This window comes from Nerophis lumbriciformis, linkage group LG13, assembly GCF_033978685.3.
Source record: "Nerophis lumbriciformis linkage group LG13, RoL_Nlum_v2.1, whole genome shotgun sequence".
NCBI lineage: Eukaryota > Metazoa > Chordata > Actinopteri > Syngnathiformes > Syngnathidae > Nerophis > Nerophis lumbriciformis.
The window spans coordinates 11,879,125-11,892,353 of NC_084560.2; the positions used below are offsets into that span (position 1 = coordinate 11,879,125).

Below are 13,229 nucleotides of genomic sequence, written 5' to 3' on the forward strand. Positions count from 1 at the left end.
CATATTTGCTCACAGGTCAGACAATCCCAAGTGGTGCTGAGGGAATTCCCCAAGGAGAGCCGGGTCCGGTTGGGCCCCCCGGGCCAGAAGGACCTCCTGGTCCTGCTGGGCCTCAAGGAAACGGGCAACCAGGACCCGCAGGACTGCCAGGACCCCCCGGCCTTCTAGGAAAGCCTGGAATAGGTAAACCAGGGTTGCCAGGACCACAAGGGAGACCAGGAGGAGTCGGTGAGATTGGGCCACATGGAGAAATGGGCCCGAGAGGTGAACCTGGGCCATCTGGACAACCAGGACGTCAGGGTTTACCGGGACCACCTGGGCTACCTGGAATAGGTAAAGCGGGAGGTCAAGGATTGCCTGGGCAACTGGGTCCCAAAGGAGAGCCGGGTCATAAAGGACTGCCAGGCCTTCCAGGATTACAAGGACCCAAAGGCGATAAAGGAATGGGACAGCCAGGACAACCGGGTCACAAGGGCCTGCCAGGACCGCAAGGCCCTGCTGGACCACGAGGGCTACCTGGTTTTGGAAAACCAGGTTTGAATGGGATGCCAGGCCCACAAGGACCTCTCGGAGAGAAAGGACATCCAGGACTAAAGGGACATCCTGGGCTACCAGGTGAAGGAGGACCCCCTGGGCCGCCAGGTCTTCCTGGCCAAGGAAAACTAGGTCAAAACGGTCTTCCAGGACAACCAGGCATGCTTGGTCCGAAAGGTCATCCAGGACAACCTGGTTTGCCAGGAAAGCCAGGACTACCTGGCTTTGGTAAACCCGGCCTCCAAGGACCAAAGGGTGATAAAGGTATGAATGGGCCACCTGGAATGCTTGGACCAAAAGGAGATAAAGGCCATCCAGGATTACTTGGTATGACTGGACCCCCTGGACTAAATGGACAACCAGGCCCTCAAGGACCTAAGGGACCAGCAGGAGGTGCAGGCTTACCAGGTCCAAAAGGAGAATGTGGAGAAGGAGGTCCCAAAGGGCTTGATGGAAGCCAGGGTAATGCTGGTACTCCTGGATTACCTGGAACCGATGGTTTGCCTGGGGAACGCGGTGAGCCAGGGCCAAGAGGTGCACCAGGACCAATGGGTGGCAAAGGAGACAACGGTCATAAAGGCCTACCCGGTATGCCAGGACCTGCTGGAGTTCCTGGTCCCAAAGGACATGGTGGATTACCCGGTGAAATGGGACCTCAAGGTCCTAAGGGAATCCCTGGTATTGATGGTGTAGCAGGTCCAATTGGGCCACCTGGTCTTCCAGGGCCAAAAGGAGATGTAGGTTTTACTGGACCACCTGGCATTGCAGGTGAAGGCTTTCCAGGTGTTCCTGGTCCGACTGGACCTAAGGGGAAAGACGGCTCATCAGGGCCCCAAGGACAGAGCGGGCCACCTGGCCCTCCTGGACCCCCAGGCGCACCAGGAGAGCCTGGTGCGACTCCTGACCTGTCAGGCGTGCTCTCTCAGATGGGTCCTGGACTGGACGGTGCTAAGGCTGGTGGCTATGGCAAAAAGGGCAAATACGCAGGAAATGGTGCAGAAGTCATGGGAGCCAGCGGGCTGGAAATGCCAGCGTTCACCGCTATAGCAACCACTCCTTTCCCCCCTGTGAACACCCCTGTGGTCTTTGAGAAGCCTTTGTACAACGGTCGACAGAACTACGACCCCCAAACAGGAATTTTCACTTGTGAAGTGCCTGGCATTTATTACTTTGCCTACCACGTGCATTGCAAAGGAGCCAACGTGTGGGTGGCCTTGATGAGGAACAATGAGGCCGTCATGTATACCTATGACGAGTACAAAAAGGGCTACCTGGACCAAGCGTCAGGAAGTGCAGTTCTACCTTTGCAAGCAGGGGACACTGTGTACATTCAGCTGCCCTCAGACCAGGCTGCAGGACTTTATGCTGGGGAGTATGTGCACTCGTCCTTTTCTGGCTATCTGCTGTATCCCCTGTAGGAGAGGACAATTTCTTCAAATGTTTGTCTTTGTTGTGTGACCTGAATATGACCATAAATTACCAAGGGGACTTTTAAGAGGAAAGTCAACAATCTGAGGACTGTTTGACCAATGATATATGATTCTTTATACAGTACATCTGGAAAGTATTCGAATTGCTTCACTTTTTCCACATTTTGCTATGTTACAATCTTATTCCAAAAGTAACGTTTATTAATGCACCTTTGGCAGCAATTACAGCTTCAAGTCTTTTTGAATATGAAGCCACAATTATACTGTCATTGTGGGGTATTGTGTGTGGAATTTTGAGGACAAAAATTAAATTTTGTAATAAGGCTGTAACGTAACAAAATGTGGAAAAAGTGAAGCGCTGTGAATACTTTCCGGATGCATTATATATACAACAAAACTGCTAAGTCCACGTGCAATTTTTAGGATAATGTTGGAAAGACAGACCTATTTTGGGGGGCGTTTACACTTGAGTTCGGTTCAAAGGAACTATGGTTGCTGTGCAAGAACGGTGTACCTTTGCAAGGTTGCAAAAACGCCCCAATCATGTTCTTAATGTATGCATATGTCCTTCATGGCACAGCCTTTTGTACGAAGACAAAAAATACCAGTGTGAACGCTTAGCGAACCGCACCAAGTACATTTCTTTTTTTATATATTTTATTCGGATCACAGTACCGAGCCACAAGTGTGGATGCAACCTTATTGTTGATGTAATTCCAGGAAAGCCAAAAGAGTGCTATTTGTTTGTAAATTTTCAATAGAAAGATGGGAAGGTACAGTAAAGTGTATGCAAAGGAAGGTGGAACCCTGCTGCAATAAAAGTGTTTAAAAAAAAAAGAAAAAGTGGCAGCTACCCCATGTGGCTAAGAATGTGAAGTGCAGCCAAAAAAACATGAAAATTCAATCATCATCACGTGTAAATAATATATTGTTTTGTCCAGTCAATGCATCAATTCCAGTATTGTGACACATTTATACGTAAATATAAACATATATATATCTATATATATATATTTGCCAGGTATTTACATATTTTGCAGAGTAAAATGTTAAAATGACTGTCGTTTGTACTTGTGCCAACAGAAAAATAGCTAAAAAAAACATACCAAATTGTGCCCAGAAATACATATTGAAATAAATAAATGCATCTAACTACAATGTTGTATTTTTAAAATACACACTGCACAAGGTTTTTATGAAGCATGTGGTTGATTCGATAAGTAGGAGTGACCCGTAAAAAAAGGAAAGTGGCGCTTGTTGTGAATGTGAATGTGTACAAAAGAAGACCTGTTCAGGCAATTAGGGAATCCAACAAAAGAGTATTTTTAGGCCCTTTTACAGTCTTTTTTTTTTTTTACCAGATATATCTGTATTTTTTGTATTTATGTTACTGTTGTTGCAAATTTGAAGTTGTCAAGACCGTAAACATGGAGAAATTAACAAAATTTGGCACAGAAATGCTGAAATGTTGGCCAAGTGCTTGTTAAACATTGCAAAACATATGTCAGTAATTTATTATTTTGGGCCGGCGATTGCCTACAATTGTCATTGTGATGTAAGGTAAAAAAAAAAAAAAAAAACTTTTAAGGAAAATAGAAATGTATTTCTCCTTTCAACAAGTATGGTGCTGATATTGTCAGTGTAATCTGAGAGTTAACGTATTATTGTTTCATGTGTACTGTCTGTACTGTTTTTTTTTTAATAAAAATGTTATCAAAACTATCACTGAAATATTTGTTTGAAGATGAAACACTTTATCAACAATGTTGCCTTTATAAAGATAGGAATGCTCCATTTTATTATTGTGGTTGCCATTAAATAATAAAACATTGATTGATTGATTGGGACTTGTATTAGTAGATTGCACAGTGAAGTACATACATTTGACCACTAAATGGTAACACCCGAATAAGTTTTTCAACTTGTTTAAGTCGGGGTGCAACATTATTAAATAAAACATTAGATTAAAAAGTGAAATATGTTGATATGTTATGTATATATGTATGTATTTGTATGTATTTCTCATATCATTCGATGGCTAAGAATATTCAAAGTTACCATTGTTTCGGCTGGCCGCGCCCATTTAGGAGCAGATGCTGATGTTGCTGAGAAATAACATGCGCATGCGCAGAACTGATTTAGCATCACATCTTTTGCTTAACAAGCGGTGCAATTCAAGCGACCAACCTACGGTAAGCACTTTGAGGAAACACCACTCAGTAAAACAAATTTTAAACGCTCATATTATATATTGCATGTATCATATTGTATATTTAGAAACAGTATGTTATTTATTTGGTTCGAGTTGGACGATTAGGCTGCATTTAGTTTATGCTAGCAGTAGCTTGCTAGCTTGCCTGCCTCAGAATAGCCTCCAAGCACAAGCAGTTGGTTTCCTGTTTACCTGTTTGTGTTCATCATGTTCCAAGATCATCTATTTTTCTTTCTTTTCACCTGCTCTAAATAATTAGTTTGCAGTGGCAAATATCCCCCATTTCATTGACGGGAGAGAAAGTACACAGTAACAATAATACATGATCAAATGTCTGATATTGTAAATGTTTCATTGTTCTTTATTAGTCTGATTTATTGTACCATCAATCAGCAGCAATTTGTATATCAGTAGGTTTTATCGCAACATGACGTCACGTGTCCGCCACAAAGCTGCAGCCACCAATGGAAGTGACTTTAAACACAGAGAGAAGGTGGCTCCACAATACCAAATGAGGTAGGAAATTAAAAAACAAAACAAACAAAAAAACCTTAAAATATACAAAATTTCCTCATATAGTGGGACAAAGCTGTTTTATTTACTCAACTGCAGAGAGTACATTGGGTATGGATATGTTTTTTGTATTAAGAGGGAGACCTTTACTTGTGCAAATGCATGTTTTTACATTTATATTTTTGTATAATAAGTTCTATTTGTAGGTATTTTTTGTAGAAATTAATACACAAAATATAACATTTTGATAAGTATAAAAAAAATATAATATTTAGAAATATAACTTATTCAATGTTGGCTATTGCATTTAACTTTCTCTTAAAAGGTAATTCACTCACACATTTTACCCTAATGACAAAAAAATGTCAGCTTACAAAAAACTGACATATGAAAAACATCTGACTCATAAAGATTTGAAAAAGGCTAATTGGGGACATTTTCTATTTTCAAGCCATTTTTGGTGTGTGTAATGAACATTTTTGAAATTTGCATTCGAAAAATAACTTGAAATTGTATAAAAGGGCAATGCCACAGAAAAATCGACATATTTTTCCCTGGCGACAAAAATGTCCCGTTCAAAACAATTAATGTTACATCCATCCATCCATCCATTTTCTATCTAACATAAACAAATGCACTCATGTATGTTCCTGTTACCACTCGCTTTCAATTGTTTTATATATTTGTCCACCAGATGGTGCTATTTTTCATATTCAAAGAGCCACATATAAAAATATTATTATCAAAACAGTGGAAGTTGTTTAAAGAATTGCCTCTTTTAAGGTGTTAAAAAGTTTGTATATATGATATTTTTGAGCAGTTAGTGGGAAGCTGATTTTTTTTTCTCATCAGCTTGAGGACATTTAATTGACTTTTTTAAGCCTTTGGCCACTATATGAGGAAGTACGGTGCTTTTTAACTATAAATAACATTACTCTGTTGATGCATGCAGTGCGTCCCTGAAGTCCGAAGTCCGGCGCTTGAACATTGTCCACCTACTGGTCTGGCTGCTGGTGGCCGCCCAAGTGGTGGTCAGTCACCTCAACCTGGTGCCACACGAAACCGTCTCCATGCCGTACCAATGGGAGTACCCTTACCTCCTCAGCGCGGTACCCTTGCTCTGCAGCAGCCTGTCCCTCCCCAGGAACAACATCAGCTACCTGGTCTTGTCCATGATCAGCGGGGGACTCTTCTCTGTGGCGCCGCTCATATACGGCGGCATGGAGATGTTCCCCGTGGCGCAGCAGCTGTATCGCCACGGCAAAGCCTACCGCTTCATTTTCGGGTTCTCCGCCGTAACGGTCATGTATTTGGTCATGGTGGTGGCCGTCCAGGTGCACGCGTGGCAGCTGTATTACATGAAGAAGCTGCTAGACTCGTGGTTCAATGCCACGCAAGAGAAGAAGAAGAAATGATGGGCGGAAAGAAAATACTTTAGGAACTTCTCTTCTCATATTTTCTACAGTAAATAAGGGAAATTAGATTTGATCCCTTTAAAGTTACACTTTTTACCCTTAGGTTAAAAAATGTTCCTGCTTATAAAAGCGTCGTAAAATATGTATTTATTTCCACTTTCCCTGCATTAAATATTTTCAAAGATTTCATAGATAGCAGGTCCTTAAAAGCATCAAAGCACTCCTGTCGCATAGAAGATTTTTGCCTAACATTTTTCTTTATAAAAAGCATTCCTGTCACAGAGCATTGGTTCTCAAACCTTTTTCACCAAGTACCACCTCAGAAAACACTTGGCTCTCCAAGTACCACCATAATGACCAACATTAAATTACAGTAGCGTAGTAGGCCTAAGTGTTCATTAAAAACAAGACAGAGGTTTTATTTAACAAGTCTATTAAATATTTTTGGCCACAGTAACATTACACACAGTTTCAACAGTAACACTGTGTTTAAATTTAGGAAAATAAAACTGTACTTTATTCAAGTGATTATTTGGCATACCACTAGATTGAGCCTGTGTACCACAGATTGAGAATCCCTGACATAGACGATCTTTGACTTGTGTTTTTTTTTTTTGTAGGAGGTTCTTAAAAACAGCAGAGCTCTCCTCTCACATAGACAGTCTTTGACCAACCAATTTCGTTTTGTAATAGATTCTTAGAAACATATTTGATGTAGAAGGTCCTCCTCTATCATATACACAATGTGTGACTAACATGTTTTACAGGAGGTCGTTAAAAACGGCAAATCACTCCTGTCACATTGAGGATCTTTGATGGAGTTGGTCCTTATAACAGCAAATCTCTCCTGTCATTCAGTACGTATAAACGACCTGTAACTAAAAGATTTTGCTGTAGGTTGTTAAGAACAGCAGGGCACTCCTGTCACATAGAGGATCTTTGACTACAGGATAGTAAACATTGCTTGCTTTAATTCAAGACTTTATTTTTTAACTTATTATCCATGCTGTGAGGAAAAAAGATATATACATAATAATCAAATAGGAATAATACAGTTGTCCAGTGAGTATAATAGCAGTTATTGTGCTACGTGGGACAGTTCGATTGGAATTTACATAAATTAGCCATATTTTTTATTGTTTATATTTGAAACTCGCCTAATCTTATATATTTATTTTAAAGAATAATGTAATTGTTGTTATCCCTATAAGTTATTGTATTACCGGTAAATAAATCACACCTGTTTTTATTTATATTTTCTGACACACTTTGTTGAAATGCATGGTGAAAAATAAAGAAATAAAACATTCAACGTGATTGGAGTTTTTATGTTTAATAGCCGTTATATTAGTTGGGCATAATCGCCTGTGCGCATGCGTGTTGTGACTGCCACGTACTGGTTGACAGCTGAGAGGGGTCACTTCCTGATGCTGCTCTTGCTAGGCTAGTAGCAAGCAACCTACTTTTATTTTCACCGTTGTTTTTTTTTATAGTGGGTAGCAAACACCAGTGAAATACGGCGTGGTTATAAGGAGCAGGTAAAATCCACTCTTGACTCTGTTACCGAATCCAAACTATTTGCTGTTTTAATGTTAACATACGTGGTTAGCACACAAGCTAACCCGTTAGCCGGCTATTGATGATGCGTTTCGGCGAGCTAGCTAACTCGCTAGCTTGCTAAAACAGGGCTTTATTCATTAATAAATGAAGTCAACATTAAGGTTTGAATATTTTCTGAATCCCCGACAACATGCGTGTTTTGCTATCGTATCCTATTTTAAAGCGTGTGGTTGATTTTAAGCACTAGCTTTGACAAACCTTTGATATGTTTCCTTCTCCCGGTGTTGCTAATAATTTGACACATTTATCAAAATAAATATGACTTAAATACTGTTTGCGTACATAACCAGATGAATTTTCGCTGTGTCATGGTTGGGCCTAGCAAACTTCCCCCCTCTCAGGTTGTTGGGATATTGTTCCTCTCCTGTCAGATGACTCTGGCGTCTCTCTAGGTGGTTTTCTGTGGAAAACAGCAAATATAGCTGACATAAAGCGTGACAGGATGAGCTGGCAGTTGCTCAATGCTAACGTTAGCCACACTCCCAAATCCCTAGCATCCAGGCAATTATTCATCTGGCAAGGACAACACAAATCCTCCCCCTGCAGGAGTTATTATGCAGCCGTTGACGAGTTGTGTGCAGATCTGCTACATTGATAATCTCTTTTTAGGGCCAAAGTTTGAATATTATATAGATGAGTGGCTGCCACCTCACCTACTGACCTTTAGACGTTCCTGTGTGAGACAAAGCACATTTCATTCACATGGTGACATGGTGATGTAATAAGTGCCATTTATTTCACTCTTTAGGGTCATTCAACTGAAGGCTCGCGGACCAAGTCTGGCCTGTGGATGTCATCAAAACCGCGCCGGCCACCAGTTTAGTGTAAAAACAGCAAAGGATTCTTGTTATGTAGAATATATTTTATTAGAATTTTTGCACAAGCTCATTTTAAAGGGGTTATACATACCTGCCAACTACTCCGGTTTTCCCGTAATTAGTACGGGTTACGGTTGCAGTGATAAAAAATACGGTTTTTCATTAATTAAAAAAAAATATTTTTTTTTTAATTTTATTCACGAAATCGCGTAACAATGACAATCGACACTGCTTCCCGTAACTTCCTATCGAGCCATTCCGAATGCCATGCGCGAGGCTATTTATAGCACCGCTGCCAAGCACGAGGCACCTGTTGCCATTGTTTCCAAACGAGCGAACGATCATGGAATCAGCCGGAGAAAAATCGCAAACGAGTCTTAAACCGAAAAGAAAACTGCAGTCATCCCGTGAAGAATATTCAAAAGCCTATCCGGGAATAATTATCCGTTCCAAAAAGGGTGAAAACTACGCGAATTGCACCTTGTGCAGACAAGATTTTTCGATCGGACACGGAGGAATTAGCGATGTAAAAGACCACGTTGGGACAAAAAAACACAAGTCTAATGCTGTTGCTAGCGATACAAGTGGAAAACTTAAAACGTTTTTCGGGTTTTAGCCACAAAAAGGTAATGACACCAATGTTATCTATTGGAATTGTTTAGTACTGTTATACTGTTAAGTGTTTATACTATTTATGCTTTCAAGTCCAAGTTGAAGAAATCTTGTTAAATGTTGACAGCATAACTACCAAAATACAGAAGTATGTCCTTAATATTTTTGCAGTGCTATTTCTGTTGAAAAGTTAAAATGATTACATTAGAGATGTGATGTGCCACTTTTCAAGTGTCTGATGGCTTAAATTAATTTTCATTAATTTTTCATATTTTGAATTCTTTTGAAAGGCTTACAAAAAAACTACATTTGAATTGTAATTCCATGCTATTGACAGGACTATTAATTTTAATGAAGTTAGCTTACCATGTTTACAGTATGATAATTGTGATAGAAATGTGAATTTTAGGCACAGAATATTTTTTACAATTGAACAAGGCAGTAGATTATACAAGCTTGGACAGAAAGTTAATAATGACACCAATTTTTTTTTTAATGGAATTGTTTAGTACTGTTTTACCATTTGTTTACTGTAAAAAGTGTTTATACTGTTTATACTTTCAATTAATAAATTGAAGTCTTGTGAAAGGTTGACAGGATAACTGGCATTAACTGTCAAAATAATTTCAAACTATTGAAGTTAGCTTACAGAATAAACATGTCAATCAACCCATATGATTTTTGCTGTAATATTTTTGTTTTGAAAAGTCACTGTGACTGATAGAAAAGTGATGGTTTTAGCAACATTTTAACCTGTCTGAATGCTAATAATCATTTTGCGTCGGTTCGCCCCCCTGAACCCCCCACCAGGACTTTGTCCTGGACCTACCGGGGCCTGTGGCCCCTGGACCCTGGCTACTAGGTTTTTCTGATTTCAAAAGTTGGCAGGTATGGTTATATTATGATTGTTTTCCTACATTTAAAACATTTCCTGGTGGTCTATATCAGTGTTTTTCAACCACTGTGCCGCGAGATACAGTCTGGTGTGCTTTGGGAGAGAATATCTAATTTCACCTATTTGGGTTAAAAATATTTTTTGCAAACCAGTAATTATAATATGCAAATTATGGGTTGTTGTTGAGTGTCTGCGCTGTCTAGAGCTCGGCAGTGTAACCGTGTAATACTCTCCCATATCAGTAGGTGGCAGCCAGTAGTTAATTGCTTTGTAGATGTCGGAAACAGCGGGAGGCAGCGTGAAGGTAAGAAGGTGTCTAATGCTTAAACCAAAAATAAACAAAAGGTGCCCCTAAGAAAAGGCATTGGAGCTTAGGGAAGGCTATGCAGAACAAAACTAAAACTGAACTAAAAGTAAACAAAAACAGAATGCTGGACGACAGCAAAGACTTAGTGTGGAGCAAAGACGGCGTCCACAATGTACATCCGAACATGATATGACAATCATCAATGTCCCCACAAAGAAGGATAAAAACAAGTGAACTATTCTTGTTTGCTAAAACAAAGTATATGCGGGAAATAGGTCAAAGGAAGACATGAAACTGCTACAGGAAAATACCAAAAAAAGAGAAAAAGCCAACAATATAGGAGCTCAAGACAAGAACTAAACACTACACACAGGAAAACAGCAAAAAAAGTAAAAAAAAAAAGTCATGGCATGATGTGACAGTACCCCTACTTTGAAACAAGAGCTATATTGATGCATGGTTGGTTATGGTTTAAAGTCATATCCAACAATTGCGACAATGACTTTTTACTGTCAACTGAGTTTCGTTTTTTAATGATTTCTGCTGGTGGTGTGCCTCCGGATTTTTTCAACGCCAAAAATGTGCCTTGGCTCAAAAAAGGTTGAAAAACACTGGTCTACATAACATGTGTTGGTGGTTCTTTGGTCAAAATGTTGCATAGATTATGATTTACAGACCGTTTTCAAACTGCTTTCTGACCATCTCTCCAGAAGGAGAGCAGTCTCACCCTAATCTCTACCATATATGGACATATCCACAGACGTCACCCACTGGGAAAACATCACAAATTGGGCAAATTCCGAAAGGCTCGATTTGAGGAAGTATAAAGAAATGCAAGATTGTTTTATAAATATCACTGCCATGGCTCCTGGTTTGATTTAGAATTTTCGGATTTTATGCTGATCCCAAATACACAAAAACCGGTACCAATAGATAAGAAAAGTTGGTTTTGCACAATAGAGCCCCTTTAAAATAGAAGCACAGGCCTGTCACCTCAAAAATCGTCTTATAAAAAACGAGGGTCGCTCGATTTGGATCTTGGACTCACATTTTTTGCAGCAGGACCTTAAAGGGGAACTGCATTTTTCTTGGAATTTTACTTCTCGTTCGCAATTACTATGAAAGAAATGACGAGGGATGTTTTTTCTTTTTAACACATTCTAACCCGTAAGTAAAAAGTCAATAGGAGGTCCTTTATTCCACCCATAAAACACAATAAATAACCATCCAAAAAGTGCCAACAATACTCCATTTACATTTAGTAGCTTGAATATTAACAAAGTATTAGTGATATTGTTGTTATTATAAGCGCTAACGCAGACAAACTATTTATAGCGGCGTTTTGATCTCGAGCTTGTGTTCCGATGTTGACATGATCAACTGATCAGCTGCTTCCTTGTTTCCGTGCTTGTCGAACTTTATTTTAGATCATAAATCATCTCTCTCACCTGGTTAGTAGAAGGACGAATTCTGAAAAGTTAGTACCCTTTGACAGCCAATTTACACCCGGAAATGGCGAGAACGACATCAAAAGACGCCAGGAAAAGACTTATTTTCAGGTGCGATGCGTGATTTATGATCTACAACAAACTTACAGGGTGCAAGGAAGCGAGAAAGCAGCAGGCCACTTGATGTAAACATAGAGACACACAGTAGTGATCACGGCGCCGCTATAAATGGTTTGTCTGCATTAACGTTTATAATAACAATATCACTAGTACAAACCCCGTTTCCATATGAGTTGGGAAATTGTGTTAGATGTAAATATAAACGGAATACAATGATTTGCAAATAATTTTCAACCCATATTCAGTTGATTATGCTTCAAAGACAACATATTTGATGTTCAAACTGATAAACTTTTTTTTTTTGCAAATAATCATTAACTTTAGGATTTGATGCCAGCAACAAGTGACAAAGAAGTTGGGAAAGGTGGCATTAAATACTGATAAAGTTGAGGAATGCTCATCGAACACTTATTTGGAACATCCCACAGGTGAACGGCAAATTGGGAGCAGTTGGGTGCCATGATTGGGTATAAAATTAGATTCCATGAAATGCTCAGTCATTCACAAACAAGGATGGGGCGAGGGTCACCACTTTGTCAACAAATGCGTGAGCAAATTGTTGAGCAGTTTAAGAAAAACCTTTCTCAACCAGCTATTGCAAGGAATTTAGGGATTTCACCATCTACGGTCCGTAATATCATCAAAGGGTTCAGAGAATCTGGAGAAATCACTGCATATAAGCAGCTAAGCCCGTGACCTTCGATCCCTCAGGCTGTACTGCATCAACAAGCGACATTAGTGTGTAAAGGATATCACCACATAGGCTCAGGAACACTTCAGAAACCCACTGTCCGTAACTACAGTTGGTCACTACTTCTGTAAGTGCAAGTTAAAACTTTCCTATGCAAGGCGAAAACCGTTTATCAACAACACCCAGAAACGCCGTTGGCTTCGTTGGGCCTGAGCTCATCTAAGATGGACTGATACAAAGTGGAAAAGTGTTCTGTGGTCTGACGAGTCCACATTTCAAATTGTTTTTGGAAACTGTGGACGTCGTGTCCTCCGGACCAAAGAGGAAAAGAACCATTCGGATTGTTATAGGCGCAAAGTTGAAAAGCCAGCATCTGTGATGGTATGGGAGTGTATTAGTGCCCAAGACATGGGTAACTTACACATCTGTGAAGGCGCCATTAATGCTGAAAGGTACATACAGGTTTTGGAGCAACATATGTTGCCATCCAAGCAAAGTTACAATGGACGCCCCTGCTTATTTCAGCAAGACAATGCCAAGCCACGTGTTACATCAACATGGCTTCATAGTAAAAGAGTGCGGGTACTAGACTGGCCTGCCTGTAGTCCAGACCT

At 40.0% G+C, this 13,229-nt stretch overlaps 3 protein-coding genes across 5 annotated transcripts in view; all 3 read left to right on the top strand.

Annotated features, from left to right (window-relative positions):
- col8a1a (collagen, type VIII, alpha 1a) overlaps positions 1-1,952 on the top strand; it is a 35,004-nt gene extending 33,052 nt beyond the window's left edge. Inside the window, exon 3 of the mRNA XM_061970635.1 lies at positions 16-1,952. Within this exon, the coding sequence (XP_061826619.1) occupies positions 16-1,952 (1,937 nt within the window). The remainder of the gene's footprint in view (positions 1-15) is intronic.
- A 2,137-nt stretch (positions 1,953-4,089) lies between these two features.
- On the top strand, positions 4,090-7,326 carry LOC133613860 (protein jagunal homolog 1-A-like). The gene is made up of 3 exons (XM_061971714.1): positions 4,090-4,156; positions 4,588-4,692; positions 5,642-7,326. The coding sequence occupies exons 2-3, from the start codon at positions 4,604-4,606 to the stop codon at positions 6,102-6,104; spliced, it is 552 nt and encodes a 183-aa protein (XP_061827698.1). The 5' UTR covers positions 4,090-4,156; positions 4,588-4,603; the 3' UTR covers positions 6,105-7,326.
- Positions 7,327-7,487: 161 nt separating this feature from the next.
- The window catches only part of tfg (trafficking from ER to golgi regulator), a 32,380-nt gene continuing 26,638 nt past the window's right edge, over positions 7,488-13,229 (top strand). For 2 of the 3 annotated variants that reach the window (XM_061971711.2, XM_061971713.2), the window contains exon 1: positions 7,488-7,642. The gene's annotated coding sequence lies outside the window, so the exon portion shown is untranslated. Of the gene's footprint in view, positions 7,643-8,472; positions 8,549-13,229 lie in introns of all 3 variants that reach the window. The other variant, XM_061971712.2, reaches the window with a different exon arrangement.

What these genes read in the sequence shown, in the direction of transcription:
- LOC133613860 (XM_061971714.1), top strand. Translation starts at nt 4,604, where the DNA reads ATGACGTCACGTGTCCGCCACAAAGCTGCAGCCACCAATGGAAGTGAC. An exon ending in GCTCCACAATACCAAATGAG is followed by an intron (nt 4,693 to 5,641) that starts GTAGGAAATTAA and finishes TGATGCATGCAG; the next exon opens with TGCGTCCCTGAAGTCCGAAG.